The sequence below is a fragment of the Taurulus bubalis genome (genome assembly GCF_910589615.1).
Source record: "Taurulus bubalis genome assembly, chromosome: 20".
Lineage (NCBI taxonomy): Eukaryota > Metazoa > Chordata > Actinopteri > Perciformes > Cottidae > Taurulus > Taurulus bubalis.
This window is the reverse complement of record NC_136608.1, coordinates 2472796-2500495: the sequence shown is the minus strand read 5'-3', so window position 1 is coordinate 2500495 and position 27700 is coordinate 2472796. Positions and strand designations below refer to the sequence as shown.

Here is a 27700-nt window from a genome sequence, read left to right as displayed (position 1 = left end):
AGATGGGAGTCTTGTTTCTTGACAGTCAGCCAGAGGCAGAGAGCCGCGTCAGAGCGGAGAAGTACCACCAAACATCGTCTATGTGAAAAAGATGAGCGGCTTCGCTTTGAAAATAGTGGGACGTACTGTTAAATGCGTTTGACACATTTTGTTAGAAACTTTACAATAAAAGATGTTGTCCCTCTTATTGAGTCATAATTGATTGTATTCACTATATGTTCTTAGTGGCGATGCATGACGTGACGTTGATGATTTGAAACCCTTGTATTGGGTCAACTCTGTCTGACGGGTTTCGCTGTAACAAAACCCAGTGAGAGTGGGACCTCCTGCTCCACCGACAAGCTTTACACTCAGAACAAAACGTGCAGTCCTCGCGCAGATCTGGTTGTAGTGCGCAAACACATTTAGGCATTGTTGGGATTTGTTTTTAAAAAAAAGTTTTTATCATAAAGCTCATGGGTTTGTTATATTTCCAGATAGGTTCCACCTAAACGAAGAGTTATAACGATGTGTTAATAGTGTAACTGTGTATTAGTCGTCCGAGCCACCAGAGGGCGCTGTGTGGAGCAGCGCTTCAACATATTCCTCTTGCCCGTAACCCGGATGTCCGTCTCTCTGGAACACATGCCGATAGCGACGCGGGTCCTGTCGCCTGTAAAATGGAAATAAATATCAAGAAAACGAGTTCACAGGCTCTGCTGTCATGCGGGAGCGGACAAGGTTTGAACGCTTTTATCACAGACGAAGAAACAGTTTGACTGAGAGAAGCTGCGCTAGCTTCAACAGTTAGCTCGTGTTAGCTTTCACTACAGCCCGCAGCACACTATTGTTTTATTGTTTAAAACCATATCTAATGTAACTCCATATCATGTCATGTGTGTTTACCAGCGCTGGAAATGACAAAGTAAATATTCCCAAAGGTCTGCAATCATATTTACTAGTTACCAAGAGAAATTGTGTCATGTTTGAAATGAGCACATTTTCATAGAAATAGGATGTCAGGCATTGTTATGCTTGCAAAATGTTTTAATATGACTCACATCAACGTCCTGTACACTATATAATTAATGTCAGAGACAGACACAGTTCCTATAGTTATATATAAGGCACTAGGATGATATGGGTAAATCATCACCAAGATATTAATATGGATCTTTTTTCTGATTTATGTTTGCACAATCAGTCTGAAAAGATCCGATTGATGCACCTGAGACAGAACTTCACCTCTAGCACAATTAAGCAGAGTTTGTAATAATTAATTTGTATAACAATAAATGTATTGGGTCACAGTGTGATCAAATCCAAAAGTGATCAAACTAGTTATATTTTGAACTCGATGAACAGTATTGAGTTATAGTGCAGCTCTCTTGAGACGCTCACATGGTTTCACATTCACAGGAAAATGTCCTTTTCTATCGTCTACAGTGTGTCTTTGTGACCCATGACTGTCAGGGAATGCCACTCTGCTGTCACTGGGCTTCTTCTCCCTCAGACACTTTATCACATTTATTATTGTGACTTCCATCCTGGTCCCTGGAGACCCGGCTCCGTCGTGACGGATGATCCTTGTTTGTCTTGCTGCAGGTCTCGGTGAGAAGCTTCTCCTCAAGCCCAAGGCGGCCAGAGCCCTGCAGACGGAGAGAGTCCCGAGAAGCAGCGGTGAGACCGGACGCCGCTTCCCTGCAGGCTCGCTATGAGTTACAAGGGTTTTCTTCGGGGGTGGCATGAGTACATTTATATTTTAGTCCCAATGTGCTTCATAGGAAAGAAAACACAACTATCATAGGGTGGAGGATGAGTGAAGGAGTCTCACAGCCAGAGGAAAGGAAAGAGGTTCTGCAGCCGGTTCTTCTGCGTGTCTTTGCAGACGGCAGCAGGTGGGCAGGTTGTGGCTATAATGGGTTTTGTCCTTTAATAACATTTAGCTCTTCTTCTCCCCAACATCACTGATCAGTAGATGGTAAAGATGTTCTGGGTGTTTTAACCCCCGCCTGTCCTGTGCCCTGAACATTACATACCAGATTGTAATGTTTGCAGTCAGGATGCTTTCTATTGCTCCTCTGTAAAAGTTAACAAGAACTTGGGACGGGAATTTATTCTTAAGAAATACAGCCGTTTACGATCTTTCTTCACCAGGATGTTAATGTGAGGACTACGTCAGGTTGTTGTGATGCCGATTCCCAGAGACTTAACACTGTTAACTTGCTCCATTGAAGTAGACATGCAGGTGACTCATTTGTTTCTTAAAACAATCAGCTCCTTGGTTTCCCTGACGTTGAGCAGCAGGTTGTTCTGAGCACCGCTCTGCAAGGTCTCCTCTCTATAATATGTTATTTGTAATCTGCCCGACGACAGTCGTGTCATCTGCAAACTTCACAACAGTTATCTTCATGTTTGTGTTAATAACTTACTATGAAGTTATTACTTTACAGTAGTTATTTGAATTTCTTTTGAAACGCAGCTTTTGCTACGCGTTTTGGCCTTTAGTCCACAGGCAAACTGCTCTTTAGGTCTCTTAAGCTCCTTCAAGATGAGGTAGGGTTCAGATTCACACACAGAGTTGAATGTCCGGCGCGACCACTGAAAGTGTTCGGTTGCATTTGACAGGTTTTTGGGCGCATCTCTGGAGCCCAGTAAAACTCAGCATATTAATTTATTTATGTAACATGGGTCTGTTGAATCAGAGGAAAAGTTTTTACCCACAATACCGATATCGGTCGTCCCTTCTTGTGACGTCAGGGTGTTGTCACCTTTTTGGAGGCTGACGTTAGTAACCCTGCCGACAAACGTTATTATTTTTTATACATAAATGTAACACCCTTTCTTTTAAAAAAAGAATCCCTTTATACGACCCCCTTTGAGACAGAGGTGTGATGATGTGTGTTTTTATTCATTTTGTGTTTGCTGTTGTGCGTCAGTGTTGGAGCGGCTGCAGAGCTTCCTGCCTCAGATGGCCGAGGCCAACGAGAAGCTGAAGCAGCAGATGGAAGACGCTCCCGCCGGGCACTTTGACATCGAGAACGTCGGGGAGGAGGAGAGGGTCATTGAGATGGTGAGCGTCGGTCCGCCTCCCTCTGGCGGACCAGAGAACCCCCGATGCGAACGTTGAATGTCCTTCCCTCATGTGTCATACGATTCGATCGAGCCATGTCTCCCTCTTGTCCTTCAGGACGTGGCGCTGGTGGAGCTCAGCGGGTCTGAAGCCGACGCCGAAGAGGAGACTTCGGACTCCGATGACGACTCAGACTCCGGCGGGGGGATCGAGGTCACGGAGCAGAACCTCGTGTTACCCGGAGACAAAGGCAAGAAGAAGAAAGCCAACATCCAGGTTCTCCATCAGCAGGCAGAGTAGAGCCGCTGGCCGCTCAGACTTTTGGCTGCGTGTTGAGTTTCTTTGCCTCCTGAGGACTAAACTGACCCAAACATCCGCCTTCGGGCGAGGAGGGATTTAACTTCACGGACACACAGAAGACGCAGGTCTTCCCCCGTAACCATATATCGCTTTGTACATTTAAAGGTCTGCATAAGTGCCTTCAGAGCCAGAACAGATGCTGCGATCACCTCATCCAGTCCGGCCGCCAGCGGTCCTCTCATTGAGCTCGACGTGTTCGGATCACCTCGTTTGTGGGCATCTGTTTCACTTGAACCGTCTCGCATCGATCGAGGCCGTGAACAGTTTGTGCTTCCACGAGGCCCCGGGGTGGTCCTCTGGAAGAACCTGCCCTGATGCGTCCACATGTGTTGATTCCTCTAGCATGTTGGCTCTGAAATATGATTAAAACCATGTGGTTCACTTGGTTTGGTTCGGCAGAACTCTTTAGTTCAAGTTATCTCTTTTGTTCATCATGTTGTAAACTATATTATGTACACATGATGGCTTGTCACAAATCATTATTACAAGTTGCTACTTGTGCCTCTTTGAAATGTATTAAAAATATTTAGTTTATATATAAAAAGGTGTTATTTTTGTGGTTCAACTTGAAAAGTCTTATTGGGAGTTCAGGTAACTGAATAAGCTGCACTTCAGCTGCTTGGTTTGAGTAGGGCTGTACCCAGCAGTAGGAAGCTTCAAAAGTGGTATAGCTGTAATGTATAAACCATACAAGTAAACAACTGACGCATCAAACACTGCATTTCATGGCCAGAGAGACAATGAGTTACTTTCTAGAAGTTAACGTCCTCTATCATTTGCATTATAATATTTGGATTGAACAAGTGACACCATAACCTCCACAGGATGGAAATAATGTTTATATTATAACGCATGACACTTTTTTCATTTTGAGTCAATGGATGTCTGGGTGCCTGTTCCTTCAGTTAGATTTAGTGACATTGGAAAAGAGGGCGGCGTTCTTCTCAGACATTCAATACCTCAATGCTGCAAATGATCACGCCTACTCTTTTAATTCATCAATTATACATCAAATAACTATTGCCTTGAGAAAGTTTGGGTCACCAAAAAGAGTTGAATTCAGACAGCACATGTATTATTTACAGTTGAAATAGTTTTGAGTTGAATGATTGAATCTGGTCGATGACCCACAGTGATACATGCCAGTGGAGAATACTGTTCTCCACTGGCATGTATCATTTTTACTCAAAATACCCTTCAATTTTGAAATTGTTTTCCGGTCTGGAAAAGCACAAGTTGAAGAAAGAGATTTAAAAGATTTTGTCGAGTCAATAGTGTTCAAATTGTGTTGGAAGTTTTAAGAAGAGCTTGGCTGAAGCAACACACTTGTTAATGTTCACCTGAAACAGACTCTTGATACTGAAAGAGGAACCCGTTTCTATTTAAATCTGCAAACATTTTGATTTCAGTTTCTTTTACCAATGACTTATGATTCATTCTATTCTCGTCCAACTGTTGCTCAGAAGGTTGTTTGTCTCTTTGGACCTTGTGCAGCTCTTCATGTACAAATCATGGCTTCACACCTTCAACACAACATACCTTTCAGTGCTCTGACTCAACTCATTCTACCTCAGAGTATAACTACATTCAGTAAATGATGACAAGTTAGTATTAGTATCGATTATCAGGATTTATCGAAGTCCAGACAAGATGCATAGGGGCAATTCCAGTTGGGAGTGTCTTTAAATTGTGGGAGGCAACCTAAGAGTGCATTAGTCTTGAAATAACATCATTAAGAGAAAGAGAGGGATTGTTTTTCAAACTGCTTTAATTCTTGAGCTAGTCATCCTGTGATCCTCCTCAGTGGCAGATGAAGAGCTTCCTCAGAACCCGGGCCATGGCAGAGAACATCCGGCTGACGGCTGGGCGCTTCTGTTTCTTCTGGGTGTCGATCCTTTCTCCAGGCCGGCAACGTCACAGCCTGTTGCTGCTCTTTCTTTTGAAATACCACCTTACTCTATCAACAAAGCTCAGGGGGTTTCGGAAGCCTTCTGCAGCTGCCCTTTAAATGCCTGGCAACCGCCTCCCCTGGCTGCTGTGGGGCGTCTGGGGGGCGTCTGGCTGCTGTGGGGTGCTGTGGGGCGTCTGGCTGCTGTGGGGTGCTGTGGGGCGTCTGGCTGCTGTGGGGTGCTGTGGGGCGTCTGGCTGCTGTGGGTCTCGCAGCAGTCATTCAGTTGTGAGAACTGAATTCCTCCTCCATGTCGTCCTCATTTGGACTTGATGGATCTGAGAACTCATGAAGTTCGGGTCCAGACCCCTCCAGTGTCTTGGCAACATCCGTAGGAGGAGATTACCTTTTATTATGTATTTTATTATGGCGTTTTTCTTCATGGCAATGAGCCCCTCCTTGTTTTGCAGAGCCAGTAAGCCCAACGTCTCCGTCACCAATCTAGAGTAAAGCCAGACCAAAGCAAAATGCTGCAGTTTGTATACATTTATGAATAAGTCTGATAATCTAGTTCGGTCTGGATCAATACTTATATTTGTCATGCTGATACATTCCCACGTCATTACTGTGAAATTCCCAGGCAGAATACAGTCTCGTTCCTGGAGAACACAAAGCTGTTGCCAAGAAGCAGTAATGAAGGAGCAGCAGTACTAGCAATGAGTTGAATTACATTGTTGGTGTAATGTACGAAAAGGAGCATTGTCTGTTACATTTGAATTGTAAACAAACATTTAAGGCCTTATTTGAGAATATTAAATGAACTGCTTTTTTAATACCTTTAATTACCCACGGGTAAAATACTATTGAACGAGAAGTTTTTACTCTGGCCAACACTAGCTAACGTCAGCTAAGGTTAGCAACCTTTACATAGATGTAGCAGTGTAACTGGCATTACTGCTCTACTACTAGTGATGAGTCCTTTCGTGTCGAGGCTTCGATGCGCGTGTCGAGCAATCAGGTAGATTTTGGTTTGATTTTGACCCCGCCATTATATCATAAAGATAGACACAATATTAATAATTAATGTATTGGCGTCACAAACATAATTTATTCAATTTAAAGCTTCACACACTAAAGCCATGCTGTCGTTATGATCACTCTGTTTTACATCTATTGTCCACTTGGTGGCGCAGTAGAGCAAATGAAGCTTCGGCCCATTAGCGAACCAATTGGATGGAAAGCTTCAATGCTTCAGGAAGCTTCATCTCACCATCACTATCTACTACATACCACACACACACACACACACACACACACACACACACACACACACACACACACACACACACACACACACACACACACACGCACACACACACACGCACACACACACACCTGTTCCTGTTAAACTTCCTTTAGTACCATTATCGTGTAGCCACTGTCCAGACTCTGGCTATGAAGCTAACTATGAAGCTAACTATGAAGCTAACTGATGTTTGATGAAACACATTCATATCCCCGGAGCGTGTTCGACACTCTAAATGATGACAGAAGCAGCGCTTTGGGAAAGAGCACAATGTTTGCATGTTTTGGGAGTCACAGCAACATGACAGTCAAATTCAAATCAAGCTTTATTGATCGTTGTATGACATTACTGGCTGAAGGAGACTGAACCTCTTTCACAAAGGTTGAGGGGAACAAAACAAAAAGCACTTGCTTCTTAGCCCTTGCTGCCTCTACTGATAATGTGGGACAGAAAGAAAACTCATTTCACAACTTTCTCACAGTAGCGACGTCCATTACACAGCTTTGTTGAATACTCAATTCTGATTGGTCAAATTTCCGGCCTTCTGTGGTCTGGTATTTCTGAAGACGAGACGCATGTTTATGGATGCAGTTCTGACCCAAGTACACAGCGAGAGGACTTTTTTGTGGAAGCAATATTAAAGCAATAAAATGAGTTAAATGATTGATTTCTTCAATAAGCAGCTGTTCATACGCTCGCTGTACACGATCCCTTATATTTAAAAAAAGTGTAGCTGGTTTGTCTTTAACGAATATAATAGTGTTTTAACAGTCTTCCTCTGTCTGACAAAAATATATCAAATAATTTGCCCTCCATTTTATTTAATTTTTTACAAAAAAAACAACAAACACAAAAAAAAGTCAAATTGACCAAAGGGAAGAGACTGAATCTCTAAAGTGATGTGGGAGCTTGTCGTTGTGACAATTAAATACTGACAACTAAATATTTCTGACCCAAAGTTCAGATTTCAAATAAAGGACAGCCATCCCCAACACATCTGAAACAGGCCTGAGATCACCTGGGTGATGATTGTATACATAGGTAACTCTACCTAACTGCAGCTGTCCTCATTAAGACTTTATCAACACAGAACAAAACACTGTCAACAATCCCTTCTTGCACCGTTAGTTATTAATGCGAGTGTGAATGTTCATTCTTTACCTTTAAAATAATAGTCTAACGACACATTAGACTGTAACACTCCCTGTAAACCTTGTTGCCGATATCTAGAGGCGTAACTTCCTACCTTGACGCAGTGATGTCGAGGTGTAGTGTTAAGAGAAGCGTGCACCATTACGAGGGATACATTAGCAGAAACGGAATATAATATTTATAACTATGTTTTCATGAGTGTGTAATCACCTGAAACTAAGAATTGTGGTTTCGTTAGTTTAGAATGAGCTCTTCCTCTCCAGAGTCTGCCATGCTGCACCTCCGTGTTTCTACAGAAGCCCAGAGCGGACAAACCGACCACTGGCTCTAGAGAGAGACCATCACATGCTTATGTCACCTGAAGGCCACCGTAGTTCTGACACGCTGGGAAAGGGAGGGGTGAGTGGCGGGTTTGCAACCGCACCACTAGATGCCAGTCAATCCTACACACTGTACCTTTAAGACGCTTATTGACTCGAGCCTTCCCAAGCTTTTGATAGCATTGAACAATGATCTATTGATGAAAACTATCAACACAGTCTCACTGCAAAATAGTCACGAAATGCAATCTATTGGTTTCGTGTACAGGGACAATAATTGTTCCTATTTTCATGTCACTCAGAACGACTTTTTTCTTTTCGGGACAACATTCCGTTTAAAAACGAAAGTTAGGTTCAAGCAACAAAACCACTTAATTAGGTTTTGGAAAAGTATCATGATTGGGCTTAAAATAACTACCTAGAGTTAGGTTTAGACAACAAAATCACAACCAGTCTCCCGGTTGAAAACCTCCAAGTAAAAAATCCTGGTAAATTGACCTTAAGTTAAGACTATTTCAACAAATTAATATGTGGTTAACGATTCAAATGTAACTCTGGCTTTTGACCCGAATCCTGTTTCCCCATCATGTCAATGACCAAAACTCAACCCATGAGCAGCTGAACAAAAGCTTCAACATTCACATTTATAAGCAGATGGGTTATATCCATAAACTAAGAGCGTAGTGTATCTGGTACGAACAGAACAAATGCTGTTCAAGAGGAAACGGATATGAAAGGAATGATGAAGGCAGTGATGAGAAAGGCCGGATTTCAGATGATTTTCTCATTTTTAACAAAACGAATCAGCATTATTGATGATGACAGGAAGACAGGTTTCAGGTTGAAAAACGGTGTTTTAACGTAAAACACACTCTTATGGAGCCCGAAACCGTGACGATGGTCAGAATCAGCTCGGGTCCCATCAGGCGTCTACGTGTAAGAACACAGACGGGTACAGACCACATGTGTCTGTTGTCCATGATGTGATTATTATTGACAGTATTTTTTTTTACACAGAAAGCCAAGTAAAGACAGGCACATTGTCCAAACTGTGGCTCTCATTCATACCACACACACACACACACACACACACAGTCCAGAAGCAATGCTGAATGAAGCTGGATGTCTGACTGGAGCAGACAGACGGGTCCCTTCCTGTTCCGATGTGGGTCAGAGTTCATGGGAGAGTCTGTGCCTCAGTACTCCACAGTCACTGCTTTGGTCTTGAGGTATTCCATGAGCGCATCCTCTCCTGTGGACCACAGTGAAAACAATCATCACTGGACTGAGTTGTGAACATTTCAACCATACAGGGATTTTTCCTGGTCAGATTTTCTTTGATTGGTTTTTAAGAGGCTGAAGTATCCTGTATTTAAAAAAATCCAGAAATAATGAGCAGATTTTTTTATACCAGAAATATGTTTTCTTTCATGAGCCTTTTTATCTCCTTGGGGAGGAACCACTGGTCTAAGCTGTGATTAAATCCATTCCTCTCTTTGATCCAGTTTACACCAAATTGCTGATGTGCACGTTGAAAAATATAGAAGGCCATTGCTGCCAATGTGATGAAATAAAAGGTCCAGTAAAGGGCTGACTACAGAAGGGTCGCCCACAAAACCATTGTTTTCCTGTGGTGTGGCGTCGCGTTTTTCGGGCAGTTTTTAAACACTCATAAAAGTAAAAATATTCTCAACTTTTCAGCGCTTGTTTTTGTTTGTTGTTTTGATACCAAGTCGTTGTTTTTGAGTTACCAAGTCAATATAATGAGTTGCAGGCCCTTTTTTTCTAGTGACCTGACCTTCATGTGTAAAATTAGCAAACCACCTTTATCTCAGTCAATATAGAAAACACACAAATGTTCAAATAAAAAAAATAAAACAAAGTAAATAAATGACTCTCTAGTCTTATGCTAAAAGACCAATCCATGCAATGAGATTGCATGTGTCTCGTGTCTCTACTCACCGAGGTCTTTGCCGAAGCCGGACTGTTTGAAGCCCCCAAAAGGTGAAGCCACGTCGGTCTTATTGTAGGTGTTGACGAACACCGTTCCTGCGTCGAGCCGCTCGCTCACGTACATGGCCTTGTTGATGTCGCGGGTGAACACGCCCGAGGCCAGGCCGTACTCGGTGTCGTTGGCTCTCCGCAGCACGCCGTCCACGTCGCTGTGGTTCGCAGGAGGTACAGAGAATACCGGTTAGCGACTCGAATAGCACGGCAGCGACTCCAGCGAGACGCCTTTCTGATGACTCACCCGTCTTTGAATTTGGACACCACCATGACGGGGCCGAAGGACTCCTCTTTGGCGATGAACATGTGGTCCTCTACATTAGTGAACACCGTGGGCTCCATGAAAAAACCTGAAGGGAAATGACCATATCAAGGGTTAGCTAATGCTAACAATGATGCTAAAGCTTCTCCAGAGAGCTCCGAAAACAAGACAAAGCAGCTGAAATAAGAAAATGAATCATGTATAATTTTAATAAAAGGTCTTTTCAAAATCAGTCAGCTAACTTCCCTCTATAGGCTGAGCACCAATATTTCCCTCAAGTGGTATTTTAAAAAAGCTAGCTAGCTTAGTGGCTCACAGCTGAGAGATAATGTCCATCTAAATATTAGCGCGTAGCCATTGCCACTGTTAATAATCCAAACAGAATATCCTTCATAGAGAGACACTGTAGAGTTTGGGGGAGTGAAAGAGTTCTTTCTTGTGTTTCATTTGTGAAAAACACATTCCTAGAATAGCTAGCTAGGTCTTTGAACAGGTAGACCGAAACAATTCACCGTTGTAGTTTACAAGATCTTGGCTTGGAGCTAAGAGCACAAAATAAACTGATTATTAATATATAAATAATAATAATAATATTTTAAAATGTGACATATCTAACCACGCTCATTGTTTTACTTATGCTAAAACCAAACACTAGGAAAGAAACAGTTGAACAAAACTGAGGTAATAATTGACTGATTATATATTCTGTAGTGAATCCAATAATTAGTTGCACCCTGATCTTAGTCTGCACCTACACTAAAGATCATTTAAAGACAGGTGGAATGAAACAACAGGTCAACTCAACAGGTGTGTGCAGATACGTCAAATAAAAGCTCTTTGTGAGCGCTGTAAAACGTCCCATTGGCTCCAGAGCTGTTGCACTCTGCGAGGCTCGGTGTGTATCCTACCTGGCCTGGCCACCTGCTTCCCTCCGTACACCAGCGTCGCTCCCTCCTTCAGGCCGACCTCGCAGTACTCCAGCAGCTTGTCCAGGTGGGCTTTGTGGTTCTGCGGGCCGTGGTCCGTGGAGCGATCCAGTGGGTCTCCAATCTTCATCTTCTTCAGCTCTCCCACCTGAGAGATTGGAAAGGGTAGAGAGATTAATGATGCCGTTCCTCAATTCTTCACTATTAATTTGCATTATGGGAAGTGCAGGAGTCAGTCCCCTAACCATATGGAAGTACCCCTTTAATGTGCCGTTATAGAGCGCTGTAGGGATGACCTATTTTTGGCATCGCACTGGTTCCCTCAGCAAAAAGCCAAATTCTCAAGTGGGATATTTACAGACATATTTGATGTCGTTAAAATCTCTTCAGCTTGCCTTAATCAAATACCTTATTTCATTCATCTAACCAAAAGCCCATTCAATATAAGCCCACTGACTTCGAGACGAGGGAACCGGAAGTGCAAAACATGCCGACTCATTTCTGTGTTTTAGGACTCGCTCCTGCACCACTGAGGACTCTGGCAGAGATTCGGTCGCGCACCACTCGGCTGATGAAGTCATCGTGAACGGACTCCTCCACGAACAGTCGGCCGGCGGCGATGCAGTTCTCCCCCTTGTTGAAATACACAGAGCTCATGCCCTGTGGAGCAGCAAGCAGAGGACGAGGCACTTTAACTATTACAATGCATTCAATGAAGGTCTTCCTTTTATGATAATCACACAACAATATAGACAGACTTTGTGTACGGCTTTAATTTGTGAATATTTGTATTATTGATTTATGTGTTATTTTGTTGTTAGTTTATTCCTTTGATGAATAAATTAGTCTCTGAAGAAGTCTCCTTTTTTTAAATCATATAAAACAGCAAATTGTCACATTTTGAGAAAAGAAATGTTAATAAATAAAACCAAGTTTGATGGGAACGAACATGGTGGGTCTCACTCTCTCACACACACACACACACTCTCACACTGACTCCCTCACCATGCGAACAGCCTTGTCCATGTCACAGTCAGCGAAGATGATGAGGGGCGACTTCCCCCCCAGCTCCAGAGAAACCTTCTTCAGGTTGCTGAGCGCACAGCTGCAAACGGGAAGTCACAAGACAAGAGCAGGGGCATGAAGTTTCACCGCACAGTTTTAAGTCGACCGACTCCAGAGTTTGTCAGCTGATACCTCTTCATGATCTGTTTGCCGATGGGCGTGGAGCCAGTGAAGCCCAGCTTGCGGACGTCCGGGTGGTCGGACAGACGCTGCCCCACCATGCCACCTGGAGGGGGGAACGGGTTACACGTTACTGGGGATTATTCCTTTTGTCAACGAGTCCGTCTCTCTATACTTTCTCACTTCCCATGTCTGTGGCCCTCAGCTCTCAACCCATGGGTTTCTTCTGAAGATGTAAATCTTCAATAAGGGGGCCTGCAAAAGTATCGTTTCATACATTGGGGCTCGATTATTTCCTAAAACAGCTTGTCCCTGTGGTTTTTTACTCACACTGCATTTGTTGGAGACTATTTTCAGCGGCGGAGAAGCAACTGAGAAGCGAATATCACTCCTGTTACGCTTCTCCTGTGTATTGAAGTGTTTAGGATGTGGCGGCATCTAGCGGTGAGGTTGCAGATTTCAACCAACCGATACTTTGCCGAGTGTCTGGGAGAACTACGGCAGGGTTTGGTTTGTCCATTCTGGGCTACAATAAAAATATTTTGTTTCAGGTGACAACACACTCAAGTAAACATCATATTCTATTCCATTCGTGCCAATGGACCCTCCTAAATCTACACACTGTTCCTTTAACAAGCGGCCCCCCGAAGATGACCGTTAGATTCTGTCTGCACTGTTGACTCGTGACCTCAAGGTCAAAAACCACAAGTAGTCAGAACAGAAAAACAGACTGCGTGGCTCGTGTGTGTGTGTGTGTGTGTGTGTGTGTGTGTGTGTGTGTGTGTGCGCGCGTTACCTGAGCCCGGCAAAATGTTTATGACTCCTTTTGGAATGCCGGCTTTCACCGACAGCTCGGCAAACTTCAGCGCCGTCAACGGGGTGACCTGTAAATATCGGGGGACAACGCATGAGACGCTCGCCGGGTCCATCCATTATTCTATTAGTATTATTATTGCATATATCTTTCATCCCTGTTGTTTTTATATCTCATCTTATGTGTAAATGGCTGCTACGCGACACAACATTTCCCCTTGGGGATTAATAAAGTATATATTCATTCATTCATTCATCCGACCTCCGTCACATTCATCTCAGACCCAATATGAGAGTTCACCTGCGCGGGTTTGAGAACGAGCGTGTTCCCCGCTGCGAGGCAGGCGGCGCTCTTCCACGCCAGCATCATGAGCGGATAGTTCCACGGGATGATGATGGCACACACACTGAGGCGGGGCAAAGGACACAGTTAAAAAACACAGTCGGCGACAACATGGCAGGCAGCGTCGGGTAAAACCCCAGAGCCTTTACCCGATGGGCTCTCTCCTGGTGAAGGTCAGGTTGCGGTTGGGCCTGGCCTGGTTGATGGGGATCGTCTTGCCCTGCAACAGAGAAACCGCGATAGGCCTCTGGTGTCACGATCTGCTAAAACTGCAGCGCGTGTGCGTGTGTGTGTGTGTGCTTGTGTGTGTGTGTGTGTTAGAATGTTAAACCCTACATGGATCTTGTCGCACCAGCCGGCGAAGTATCGGAAGGTCTGGATGGACATGCCCACGTGGGTCTTGAGGGCCAGCGTGTACACGGCTCCAGAGTCCATGGACTCAATGGTGGCCAGCTCCTCCTGGTGCTCCTCCATCAGGTCGGCCAGCCTGGGGAGGAACGCATTGTTATAGCGCAATCCTTCTCCTGGCAGACTTAGAGTTTAATGTAACATCACAAAACATTTGAATATTAAAAAGGTGTAAAGCGGTAGAACATAGACGTAGATTCTAACTAAACCCTCCCCCAGAATAAAGGACCCATCTCTAGACTGTTTATTGTCCTCCCCTTGATATTGTTTAGTCCCATCGTGAAAATGACAGCGGTTTAACTCTGAGAATGATTGGAAGTCTTTTGCTTCCTCTGTTGGCTCTCTACACCGGCTCATAAAGTTTAAAGTGGTGCATCGACTTTTCCTGATTTGAACAGATGTGAATTACAAATAGGCTCCTTCATTTACACTTCCTGGATTCATCCAAGACTGTCTTTGACTTCTGGGACACACACACCAGCATCATATATTCAGTGGATCAGAGAGTTTTTAGATGCAGTATATACAAATTTCCCCTTTTTGTTTTACACAAAGCAGAAGACGGGACGTGTCCTTTACGGAGCAGACCTGTGCGCTTGGTGCAGTCCTACTGCAGTCCTCTAGGAGGAGCTACTCACTTGTAAAGCAGAGTCCCTCTGTCTCTGGGGTTCATCCGGCCCCAGGGGCCGCTGTCAAAGGCTTCTTTAGCGGCCGCCACCGCCCGGTCCACATCGCCCACCGAGGCGTAGGACACCTTGCAGATCACCTGGGGGAGAAAGCAAAGGTCACACGCGGTCTAATACGACGTCGAAACAGTGTGTGTGTGCATGTGTGTGTCTGTGCGCGCGTGTGTGTGTGTGTGTGTGTGTGTGTGTCAGCGACTCGCCGATCCGTCAGTGGGGTTGATGGTTTCGTAGACTTTGCCGTTTTCTGCGTCCTCAAACTTCCCGTTGATGAAACACTGGTTCGGCATCTTCACAGTCATGTTGTTTATTTCTTTCGTTGCCTGGGAAAAAAAATATACAACAGCAGCAGCTCAACAATCAGAGATTGTTTGGGGGCTAAACGAAAAAAGCAATCTCTGAAACGAATAACAGGACTATAACTCGGCACTGCTCGGCTTGGGGGACTTACGTAGTCGATGACCAGCTCCTCCTCCTGGTCCTCCCCTCTCAGCTTGCGGACGAACATCTGGATGAAGTCCTGGAAGGTGGTGGCCATGTACACGTCCTCGCTCTGCAGCTGGACGCCGGCGCACTTCTGCTTCACCTCCTCCACCAGCCTGCACACAGGAGACAGCGCTCCGTCAGAGTCTCTCCAGGATCGTAAAGGGTTTAGAATAACTCACGACGAGCGTCCAGCAGAGAAGTACAACTGCACATTGGTTTGGGGTTCAGTGAGTTATCTCTTCCTTCTGAAGGGTCGGGTAGCACACGGGGTGAAAGGTTATATGGTTTGCTTCATTGCATTATGGCGAGGTTACGCCATAAGGTTAAGTCTCAGCGGCAGATTCACAAGCCGAAGGCCACAGGAGACGGATAAGGAAGCGCTCTTCCAGTCAAAAGGGAGAGCTGATAAATCATGTGATTTCTCGAAAAGTCTAACGATAACACTACTCGACATCATGCTAATGTTTTATGTGCTCATTTATGACTGTATGCTCAAGGAGCTCTCGTGGTTGCAATAAAATTAAATAAATATCTTTGAATCCTGAGCGCTCACTCCTCTTAACCAGCAGGCAGGTGACCAACTGCTGGGCTAAAAACAAGCCCTACCTGAAGGCCACATTCTGGCCCAAACTGAAATATTTTGACTCATTTTGAACTGGGGCCATTGCAAATCTGATATGCCTGAAGTTAGGCACGATACAAAATTAATAAATCCCCGTTTTCTTCGATCCAAGTGTTGTCGTAATACTAATTCTGGCCACAAGAGGTGCTTTCCATCGCACAATTAGAGGTACTTTATGTTTAGATGCATGGAGAAGACTTTTCTTTTTTGTTTACCCGTTTTCACAGGTGACATTTTTCTTTCTTTTTTTAAAGAACTTGGAAAGATTATCCTGGCAAAACCTTTTTGTTCACCTGTTCTGAAGTCAGGAGAGAACATTATTTACATCAGAATTAGACAATGTCACACTGGCCTCTTTGGGGATTTACTTGATTAAAAGATGCAACTTGAAGCTCATTTCTAACTCCGTTACTCTAAACCAACTCCTCCCTCACCTGACCACATCCATGGAGGCGGCTCCGCACTTGAAGAAGTCTGTGGTGTTCTCAATGGCTGGGACATTGCTGAGGATGCTCTTCCAGATGTTCTGCGATATACAAAAGCATTCTCCGTCAGACCATTGGTCAGCTTCAAACAAGGACACATTCAAGAGAAGCGGAAGCTCCCACAATCAGCTAAAACACAGTCTAACTTGCCCGGATCTCCTCCGCCATCTTCTTTTCATCATCGGTCAGCTCCACGCTGGAGCTTTCCCCAGACGAGAAGTATTTAGAAGCAGAGATCATCTTCCCGTCTTCGAACTGCAGGTTCTTCACCAGGAGCTGGGGACCAAACACAGAATGGATCACACACACACACACACACACACACACACACATCTCCAGCTGCGTTTCAATTACCCAGCAGCCTTTAACTGTCTGGAGTGCATCCGATCCACAGCCAACAAAGGCGTGAGACTGAAAGCTACCTGTGTGCTCAGAATGTTTGTTTTGTACGAGGCGACAGAGACACTCACAGCTTTCCCATCGCTCCCGTACAGCACGAGGCCTTTCTTGGTGACCAGGCCGGGCTGGGACGCCCCCTCGATCTCCAGGGCCTGACCGGCGGGTGCAGACCCCCTCAGCATGGACGAGCCGTACAGGGTCACCGCCTGAGGGAGAACAAACAGGGGATTAACTCACATTCGGTGCGACGAGTTCAGGAAGCTGAGACAAACCCAATTCTTGTACCCTCCTCATTGTATGTGGGACTGTGAGGTTCTTCAAGGATTTTTTTACCAGACGACCCATTAAAGGAATACTTTGACATTGTGGGAGCTTTACTTTCTCGCCAAGAGTTCAGAGGAGATTGATTTACTAAATACGAACCTAGCGCCAGACCCTCACACCCTGCAGACCCCTCACACCCTGCAGACCCCTCACACCCTGCAGACCCCCCACACCCTGCAGACCCCCACACCCTGCAGACCCCCCACACCCTGCAGACCCCCCACACCCTGCAGACCCCCCACACCCTGCAGACCCCTCACACCCTGCAGACCCCCCACACCCTGCAGACCCCCCACACCCTGCAGACCCCTCCCTGGACACAAGCTGTTCACCTCCTCCCCTCTGGGGGGCGCTACAGAGCACTGTGCGCCAAAACCAGCAGACACAGGAACAGCTTCTTTCCACTGGCGTCACTGATGAACAGTTAATCACTCCTCCATCTGCACTTTTTGGACTACTGTTGTCTTTAATGTCTTTCTTGTATTTATCTTGTTTATTGTATATTGTGTATAAGTACGAAGAGCTAATTGAAACCAGAGTCAAATTCCATGTATGTGTAAACACACATGGCCAATAAAGCTGATTCTGATCTGGGCACAGAAGGACCGAATATTCATCCATCCATCCATCATCAGCCGCTTATCCGGGGTCGGGTCGCGGTGGCAGCAGGTTCAGCAGGCCGACCCAGGCTTCCCTCTCACCCGCAACACTTTCCAGCTCATTCTGGGGGATCCCGAGGCGTTCCAAGGCCAGCCGGGAGATATAATCCCTCCAGCGTGTCCTCGGTCTTCCCCGGGGTCTCCTACCAGTTGGACGTGCTGGAAAACCTCTAATGGGAGGCGTCCAGGAGGCATCCTGACTAGATGCTGAACCACCTCAGCTGACTCCTTTAACACGAAGGAGCAGCGACTCGACTCCAAGCTCCCTCCTGATGTCCGAGCTCCTTACCCTATCTCTAAGGCTGAATATCCAAGCTATGTTTTTAGTAAAACCATTGGTGCCGTACTGCTCAAACCTGTAGAGGGAACTTGGTCTTGTAATTGAGACTGCTGCGGGGGAAAACTCTTTCATTATTCTTTCATTTTCTTCTTCCCCGTCATGCCATAAAAACATTATATACAACAAAATGTTAACAAATGTTAAATGTCAATGCTATGAAACGTAAAGTTCCCTGAAAGCCGGGTTTGTTGACACCATTCTTTGAAAGCAAAGTGAGCCCACATTGAAACCGCCCCACTTGACAAACACGTTTATGTTACGTCAGCCCTGTGTGTGTGTGTGTGTGTGTGTGTGTGTGTGTGTGTGTGTGTGTGTGTGTGTGTGTGTGTGTGTGTTCCAGGGAAACACACCTGACCATCGACGACGGTCCAGGCGCCGGGGACTTTGTCATGGCCGCGGATCCAGTCGTGGATGGCCTGCGCCGGCTGGGCCAGGCTGACCTGCGGGGACAGAGAGACATGCTGACGGGTCAGATTCTTCTCCAGACCGGGTCACCCACACTTCTGAGAATGAGGGAAGCCCAGCAGCTGGTCGCCGCTGAGCGACACGTGAACCCGTGCTGGGGGAAGAAAAAAAACTCTGCACTAAGAATAGCACATCTAGAGTCACTGCCAGCAGACGTGGCTCCAAGAGGCGCATCAGAGAGCAGCCACACCTCGGCCTTTCACTTTTGTAAGAGCAAACACCAGCCAGCTACTCAACCCTAACACTTCCGCGTGTTTAAACCGGTCAAATGGAAACTTTTTTTTTTTTTTTTTTAAATCACAAATGAAAAAAAAAAGCACCCCATGTTCAATTTGTGTGCTCTTTAACTGCATTTATTTTTCAATACATGGCTCATTCTGTAAACATATTTAAATAAAGATGTGAAATGAAAAAACAAAACAATGAAACCCTTGTTATATAAAGAGCAACTTGACAGACCCCTTCTACAGGGACACACACACACACACACACACACACACACACACACACACACACACACTCGACGTGTGGGGCTGCTGTCTGAGGTCAGGCCTCTCACCTTGGAGTTGGACTTCTTCTGAATGCCCTCGTAGGTCGCTCCTTCCTCTGTCTGGGGAACCCGAGGGGCCTTCCCGTCAGCAATGAGCTGCACCGACTCCACCTGCACCGGGAAACGGGGGACAGCTCAGTCTGCGTCATTTCACTATGTTTACTCAAGAAAAAGGGTTCTGTATAAATATAAGCTGATAATAGACTTGACTTCACTAATGTGATCAGAGGGAGAAGTATATCTGAGAGATTGAATCCAGGCGGTTACCATGGCCTTGATGCCCTCTGGGAAGAGGAAGCGGTTGTAGAGAGCGTCCACGGTGTCGTTGGGCTCCACGGCACACTCCCTCTGCAGCAGGATGGGGCCGGTGTCCAGCCCGGCGTCGGCCCAGAACACTGTGAACCCAGCTTTCTTATCGCCGTGGATCAGCGTCCTGGGGACACACAGAACAGTGACCCAACCTTGGAGCGCTGCCGTAATGATCTGAGATATAGGATGTGAAGGGGACCATAAACCTGACCAGATGGAGCAATCAGAAAGAAAAGATCAAAGCTAACTGCACCTGGAGGGAATCAGACAGGCCACTTTAACACCATACATTTTCTTCAGGCTCATGGCAAGTGATTTTATAATATATTAGTTTAACTGGACTCATATTATAAATAGTTTTAGAGCCAGTTAGCCGCTAGCAGCCACTAACAGCCTCTAGCAGCCGCTAGCAGCCACTAGCAGCCGCCGGTACGCGGTGAACAATTGTAGTTTGCATTAATTCAATCAAACATTACAGCAGTGGTTGTAACAGACACACGCGGCAGAGATCTGCACGATTCTGAGTGCACATTATTATTATTTTTACTCAAAACTCAAATGATGTAATGTTCAGAGGTGTCGTTGGTCTCTGGGAGGCAAACCGTCTCCAGCCTAAAAGAACATTTTACACCAAAAGGAATATTTCGGTTTATGCTCATCACTTTCTTTCCAGGAGTTATGATTAGATAAACATTACTCATGTTTGTTTAATTAAGAGCGATTTTAAGATATTGGATGATTAGCCTAGCTTAGCATAAAGACTTCAAGCAAGGCTTTTCTCTCTCCATCATTAATTAACAAGTTATCTAATTTGTCCAATTCCTACAAACATTTAAATGACTAATTATGGTTTTACAGGGCGCTTCTATTTATTGTATTTACTTTGGCCAGAGCTAAGCTAGCCGTTACGCACACCGCCTCCTGGCTTTAGCTTCATTCATAACGGACAGACAGGACAGGTCTCAATCTCCTCTAAAATAAGTACATTTCCCCAAATGTCAAACTATTCTTTCTGACTTAAACGACTCTCTGCATGTTATGTATCCACTAAACAGTCGTATGTGGGGTACAGATGGAAAACTTGTGTTTAAACAATTAAAAGATAGCGGAACCTATTTATTTAGCCGCAGCGATAACAGGAAGAGAGAGATAGAAAGGGCGGAGAACCGACTGGCTCGCAGAAGGGAGAGATAAGAAACCAGCTTGCTAGGAGTTGAGGGTCAAACAGAACCGGTTTTAACAGACAGATAGCAGCTAAGCGCTCTCCCTCCTCTGCCTGCAACAGAGGGGACGTGTGGCCTGTGAACTCTTAGCCTTTTAGCTGTGGTGAAGTAAGAACAAAAAGGAGGACGCTAGCTCGTGGAACATTTGCTAACCAGCGGCAAACTGTAGCCACAAGTGATGTTACCGCCTAAAATGTGGCGTTGGTGGAGAAGGAGAGTCCTCAGGCCAACACCTTCACAATATCTATCTGAAGTTAGCTCAAACTAGCCAACTTTAGCCAGCACAAAACCCCTGAGTGTCCTGAACTCAGCAAGGATTGAGTTCTAGAAATTAAACATTTCATTTGAGTTAGAAAAATAAAGTTATTTCTTCGTTCCGTTAGTCTCCCTTTTAACGTTCCCAAAACGGAACAGTTTATACCGTCTTATACCCGGAACGTTTAATGGCTATTTTGGCCTTTAGTTGTGTTTTTCCTTTTATAATGTCATTCACATTTTAATCCAATATCTCTGGGTTTTTACTTTTTGTGTTCATTTATCTCCCATTGTGATAATGCAGCATAAGAACCAGCAACGTGTGGCAGTGATAAAGAACCAACCTTTGGATGGTTATTTGGGTGTTTTTTCTTCCAAATGACAACAGTTCTTATTTGGTACATGGTGGCTGCTTTATATTCTATATGCAAATGTAAAAAAACAATACATTGACATTTATTGGCTTCCCATTACATGTCCTTCTGCATATTTTCTATGTTTTACCTGCTTAAGCATGGCACAGATAGAGCTGTTTTATTTAAATCCATCAGTAGTGCTTACAGGTGTCTGTGTGGAGGAGGGACACGCATTCAGAGAAAGGTCATCAGTCAGACTATAATTACCAGCACAGGGGGTTCATCTGCTGCAGAGGCTGAGAAAGATCCGCCCAACCAACAAAAAAAAGCCCCTGTGGCAAAAAGCTGAAACCAAATAAACTCACAGCGCCACACAAACTGTGCTAATCACCGCCACACCTGATGTGGTGAGAACAGTAGTCACTCCGACTTGTTTGCGAGTATGCTGCCCTCTGGGCTTAGCTTGCTGGGTTCTCATCCATTCATTCTGTTAATGAACTGCAATTACCACGTGCCACGGAAACGGACAAAGCATCTTTCCCTGACTGACTGCCACAGTGCAAGTCTCTCATGCAGGCTGTCCTTTGCAGCTTAATACTGTCATTTCTTCTGGCCAGCTGCTGCCATCAGAAGGTGACTGCTGTCTTTGTCCTTCGTTTATGGCTGCTTCACTGATACTGGCACACCTTGTTTTTGATGGTTACTGTGAGCGAAGAGCAAAGTCAGAGCGGTGACATCCTTTTAACCTGAAAGAGGATGTGAACCCAGGTTTTTTCTGAGAATATCCCCCACAAACCCCTCCCTCCCCTCCTCACCAGTTGATGGCTGACGCTCCTCTGTGCAGGGGCAGGATGGAGGGGTGGTAGATGATGGAGCCGTGCTTGGGGTCGTCGATGATGTTCATGGGGATGAACTGGGAGCAGAAGGGCATGACGTTGAGCTCGGCGCCCACCGCCTTGTAGGCTTCCACGACCTCCGGGATGGGCTTCCCCTTGACCCGCCACCTCGGGAACTTAAACACCGGCGTCCCATCCTTCTCTGCAGCCACCGCTGGAAGAGAAGAGGGGAGTTTACTGATACCGCTCAGGAGGCAGAGAATCAGCCCAGCAGATTTACTGGTCTAGCTCCATTTCATCCTTCAGCTCATTCCAACCGTTATATAATCGCTCAAACTTGCAATGCATTTGGAGGTAAGAACCTTTTCTGAACCGTCTTTTCCGTTTCACGTTTCAACATTGAATGCGATGCTTTGTGGTCGGTTTTACACCATCTTCTTCTTCTCGTGTCCTTGAATGCAACCAACGAGGACAGACGATGACATTTAACCGTTTACAATATTGCAATGAGGTCTATCAAGCTATTGTGACACTGTCATTTATTTTATAACTGCAAATAATCCCCAAAGGAACTTTATTAATATCTTATTAAAATCTGTCCTATTAAAAGCTTTTTTCATTCAGATCTTTAGATTTGTAAAAGGTCAGTAATGGAGACCATCAATAGACAGTTTGTGTGTTAAACAATTAACTTCGGAGTGTACTGTAGATACTAGCTACCTACATTGCAAGAATTTTAACGCTAAAATGTATACGCTAAATTGGGATCGTCACCGATCAGGAATATGTTCGGAAGCGGTAATAGAAGAATACGGAGAGGCAGGGCTCAAGAGGCAGCCGATAGCTTCCAGGGAAGCCGTTTCCTGGAAAGATTGCATCATACGTGGATCGTAGACGTGTCCCGTCAGAGCTGCATCTCAGGGGGCCACACAGGGCCTCTCTCCAGGGTTAGGGTTCACACACACACACAGACAATGGAGCCACAACCCCACAGCTAACCGGGGTAAAGGCCCGTCTTTGTGCAGGAGGCATCCACCTCAGCACAGGGCCTGTGATGGAGGACCCGGATGCTCGGGGGCCATCAAACCCAATACACATTTACTCTGTTGGATTTCTTTGGCATTTCTCATTGTCAAATTATAAGTGTTATTTTATCTTATGAACATTCTGAACACCAACGTTATCTTGCACATATTTATTCCCTTTCTACTCATAGAACCTGGTATTTTTAGGTTGTTTCCTGCTGATGCTTTAGGTGTTCAAATCCCACTAGAAAGCACCTCAGTTTCTCCGATGTATTTAGTGCAACTAGATGTGAAACGACACCAAGCGGGGTGACTCACCCAGAGGGTCGGCCTTGCCGTCCTTGTCGGGGACCGTGAACACGCCCACCACCTTGTGACCCTGCTTCCTCAGGTTGCTGTACACCTCCTGTCCAAACAGGCTCTGGCCTATTATAGCGAGCTTAAGCTTATTCTGGTAGTAATGCTGAAAGAGAGCAAACACAGACACGTTAGTTTCAGCCAGGCTCAATCTGCAGTACTGACACACTCGTCTGTGTACATAGGGCTCGGCCTCAGTAGAGGACTTTCAACGCTCTTCCGGGGATGTCATGGAACTGGCAATGGAAAACCCAATGCAGAGGCGGCCTCGACAGCAGGCAGCTGCAGGAGAGCCCTTTGAGCACCAGGGGGCCAGAGGGGCCCACAAGACTTCTCTTAAAAAATAAAATGTTTAAAGTACACCAATGTAAAGTTGGGGAACTTATAATGTTTTTCAAAGTTATCTGTCTCTTGCCTTTGGACTACTGTACATATGTTTTTTGTGGCATAAAATTCCATGTTGGTCTACTGCAGTATTTCTCAAACTGTGGGGCGCGATGGTATCACAGGTGGGGCGCGGTGGTATTACAGGTGGGGCACGGTGGTATTACAGGTGGGGCGCGGTGGTATTACAGGTGGGGCGCGGTGGTATTACAGGTGGGGCGCATTGGGCGAAATGAAGATCTTTTTTATTTCAAGAACTTTACTTGAGAACTTCACATATTACAAAAGTACAAAGGCCATAAAACTAAGTCATTAATTAATACATGGCGAAATGCCTGTACTTCTGTTTGCGTTACGCCGGTAACAGGTTGCACTGCACGACGGCCAAGATTCTTGGCAGTTTGCTAAAAACCAATCTCCGTGTCGGCTTTTCTGCTGTTGCGTCTCTCAAAACTAAATACAGATCTTAGCTCAACATTGAGCATGAATTGAGAGCGTCCGTATCAAGTCTGCAACCACGTTTTTAAAAGATTTGTACCGGAAAGCAGCCCATTGCAGCCACTGATATGGATAAAACATGATCACAGGTTACACTTTATTATCTTAAAGATATTCAGTGCATAACAAGTTAACTTCATTTGCATTGTTCTAACAAAGTGATAGCACATTTTATTTGTTTTTGTCTGATGGAGCAATCTAGTTTACTTGAAAGTGATTGCATTTTTTTTTTCTATTATGTGAAAAAGCACAGATGGAGGAGTCACAAAAAGTTGTTATTTCAAATTCAGCATGGATCATTTTGTTGGGGTGGTGGGGCGTGACAAAAATAGTTTGAGAACCACTGGTCTACCGGAAGGGGCGGGACTTTGCCTCCATATATGTCAAGTTTTAAACGAACAGCATCACTGGCTACAATGACTACAAGTATCTATAATGCATTTATTCAAAATGTTATGAAACACTTTTTTTGTAATTAATCAACTGATGTTTAGTCTACAAAATAAGTCTTCAGATGTCTTGTTGGATCTGACCAACTGTCCCAAAGCCAAAGTTATTAGGTCAGGGTCATACACATTCTGACTAGTGCATTTCAATGACTTTTCCAGGACTTTAAACCAAATTTCCATCACCAAACATTTAGTGAAATCTGGGTGTAAACAGTGAAAAGTGAGTAAATGTAGTATTTAAACTAACAATGAGAATACAAAGCATACAGTAAACCTTAAATGACACAAATGAATGAGACAATAGTTTGATTAAAAGAATAAACATTTATATAGATGCCTGTATGTATGCCTGCTTATATTTTGAGCATCTTCCTTTTAAAAGCATATTAATTATTTCAAACTCAGCGTAAATAAACATAACAAATTTCCATGACTTTTCCAAAACTTCTGGGATTTTTTTTCTTTCTTCAAGGACTTTTCCAGGCCTGGAAATAACCATTTTAAAATGCCATGACTTCTCCAGGTTTCCCATGACCGTATGAACCCTGTAGGTTATTATGTAACTACAAAGATTGAAATAAGAGAAGAAAAAACTGCCAATCCACACGTTTGAGAAACTGACCAATCATAACGAACCAATTACCGAATAGTTTGTTCCTCTCCGCCTAATAATCAGCTAATTGATTGGCCTGTAAACACATGAAGTGAACATGGCTGTTAACTCTTTGGTTACAGCGGAGGAAAGCTATTGGCTGACGCAGCACAGGTGGCGAGCCGCTCGAGGAAGCGGTTACGTTGCATTTTAACACGTGTGCTTCGTGATGCGTTCAAAGCCACCCACGATGCGTCCACAGCGGGCAGCTGGAGCAGCAGAATGAATGGGCAGCCTGTCCGTGACGGGACAGTGCGCAGCTCACATGCTGATGCAACGCGTCCACGAGCTGTACAGCAGCTACCGGGGGAGAGGGAGGAGACACAGCCGAGTAACGTGGCAGGCGGGCACCCCGTTATCCGCTCCGTTTTCGGGACAATATGGCAGCAAGGTGACCGGGAGAAGACTCGTCTAAACGGGCACGACTCACTATGAACCGGTCGGGTTCTCCATTCATTCTCTGGTGCAGCAAAATAAACGTTACTCACGGACGAGGTGGAGAATTTCCTTAAGACTTGACTCGCCGTCCACAACATAATGGCGGTGTTTTATATATATATTTTTAAAAACAAATTATAAAAAAATAATCCAAAACGCTGCAGGATTTGCCCGACCTGCTGCTGGATACACACACACCTCCACACACACACACCTGCCTCTATGTGTGTGAGTCAGAGGAGTGGCAGCGCTACGGCTCGCGACAGCCAGCTTATACTCGACAGCAGCAGCGGACACATCGAGGACGCGCTGCTCGGTGCCGTGCGTGCGCGGGCACGCGGTGCTTGCTCGCTGGCTAGTTCTACGACCGCGCGGTCACGCGTGGGAATTTATCAAATCCTCAAGGCCGTGCGGTTTGATTGCGTTATGATATTATATTCTGCCAACACGCAAACAAATTGAGTCAAGTATTGGTTGTGTGTTTGTATTGTTGGCTAATCAGCCAAATTAGATTATATGGCGAAATAATTTTTGTATTAGGCTTGACGTTTTAAAAAGACGTGTTTAACGAGAAATAAATAACTAAATTATTATATTATTAATATATAAACATCACATAGTAGCAGTAGCTAAACCAACCAATTAGCTCACATGCTAATGACTGAGCGTAATATAAAAATGTGTCCAAGCGTTTTGGGATATTTTGTATTTTGTTGAGATGTTTATCCCTCAATATCTTTATTGTTGTTTGATGGTCAGCACACAAAAATACATTAAAAAGCCTTGTGGGTATAGATATTATGTATAAACCATTTGTCATACTGTTGAAGAAATCCTTAAAGTTCAGAAGTTGCTGTGTTGAGTTTAGCCGGCACACTGGTGAACTTCCAGAGCAGAGCCGGTGAGTTGACCCAGAGCAAGTGAGAAGGAAGCGTTTCTCCCTTTGATCAGACTGTATGTAAATACTAGGCGACATAATGTCATTACAAGTGGTAACAAAAGGCAGGAAGGGGGCATTTGCATTCAGACCTGCAGGAAGGACACACAGTTGGCATTTCATCAGGTCAAGGAGTCAACACAGCAGGGGGCTGGAAATAGCACCAGGCACAGCATGTGTTGTGGCCAGTGCAGACTTACTGGTTAGTTCGTATGCACTGGCCACAACATGTGTATTCTTCATCAATACTCAATGCACTCAGTTAAGTGCAATGCAAAAAGGGCACTGCAGTGGTTTTACAGTGCACTAAAAGGGTTTCTATAGGGCAGCAAATATGGCACTGCATTACATGTTCTCCACTGGAACAGCACCCTGGAGAACACTTCATCACGTTTGCTTGTACATTGGCCCACAAGTAGAGGCCACTGTAAGATGTTTTATCTACCATAGGGGTAGGTGTTCAGATAAACCAGGTCATTTGATTCCAGTTTCAGCAACATGGCTGTACCAGCATTCTCCTGCTGCACACCTGCCAAGACTCCCACGCAGAACCAGCTCTGATCAAACACACATCTGGAACCATCCACACTCAACTGCCCTGCACAGGTTCCTGGGAGCAAAGGTTCAAACAGTCGAGGTAATACCTGTGAGGGGGCCGGGCGGCGACATGTCAGCTGGAGAGGAAACGGCTCCTTCACTGTTCCCTGACTGCCTGGAAAGCACCATCCCATAATCCCATAAAAGTAATACAAATATCCATAAATCTAATTATAAGGCTACTGTGTGAAGCGAAACTGTTTTGCTGATGTCACTGACTGCTGCAAAACAAAGTCCTTAACTTTTATAACTGATACAAGGGACGTGTTCTAAACTGTCATAACTAATCAAGTCCTTACACCACCCTGATAAAGAACAATACTTAACTTTAAAAGGCAAGCGAAAATGA

The 27700-nt window shown here is 44.9% G+C and overlaps 2 protein-coding genes across 2 annotated transcripts; one reads left to right on the top strand and one right to left on the bottom strand.

Annotated features, from left to right (window-relative positions):
* Positions 1 to 604: 604 nt before the first annotated feature.
* nopchap1 (NOP protein chaperone 1) lies at positions 605 to 3911 on the top strand. Its single transcript, XM_079236360.1, has 4 exons — positions 605 to 720; positions 1585 to 1659; positions 2919 to 3052; positions 3170 to 3911. The coding sequence occupies exons 1-4, from the start codon at positions 660 to 662 to the stop codon at positions 3350 to 3352; spliced, it is 453 nt and encodes a 150-aa protein (XP_079092486.1). The 5' UTR covers positions 605 to 659; the 3' UTR covers positions 3353 to 3911.
* Positions 3912 to 9274: 5363 nt separating this feature from the next.
* Positions 9275 to 25915, bottom strand: aldh1l2 (aldehyde dehydrogenase 1 family, member L2; the record flags this gene model as incomplete). Its single annotated transcript, XM_079236243.1, has 23 exons — positions 9275 to 9330; positions 10041 to 10240; positions 10330 to 10435; positions 11256 to 11421; positions 11835 to 11933; positions 12279 to 12378; positions 12471 to 12564; positions 13255 to 13342; positions 13573 to 13678; positions 13764 to 13834; positions 13951 to 14101; positions 14661 to 14788; positions 14909 to 15028; positions 15157 to 15304; positions 16248 to 16339; positions 16449 to 16574; positions 16769 to 16903; positions 18371 to 18460; positions 19045 to 19146; positions 19303 to 19468; positions 21994 to 22228; positions 23358 to 23502; positions 25868 to 25915. The coding sequence occupies 23 exons, from the start codon at positions 25913 to 25915 to the stop codon at positions 9275 to 9277; spliced, it is 2772 nt and encodes a 923-aa protein (XP_079092369.1).
* Positions 25916 to 27700: the final 1785 nt, after the last annotated feature.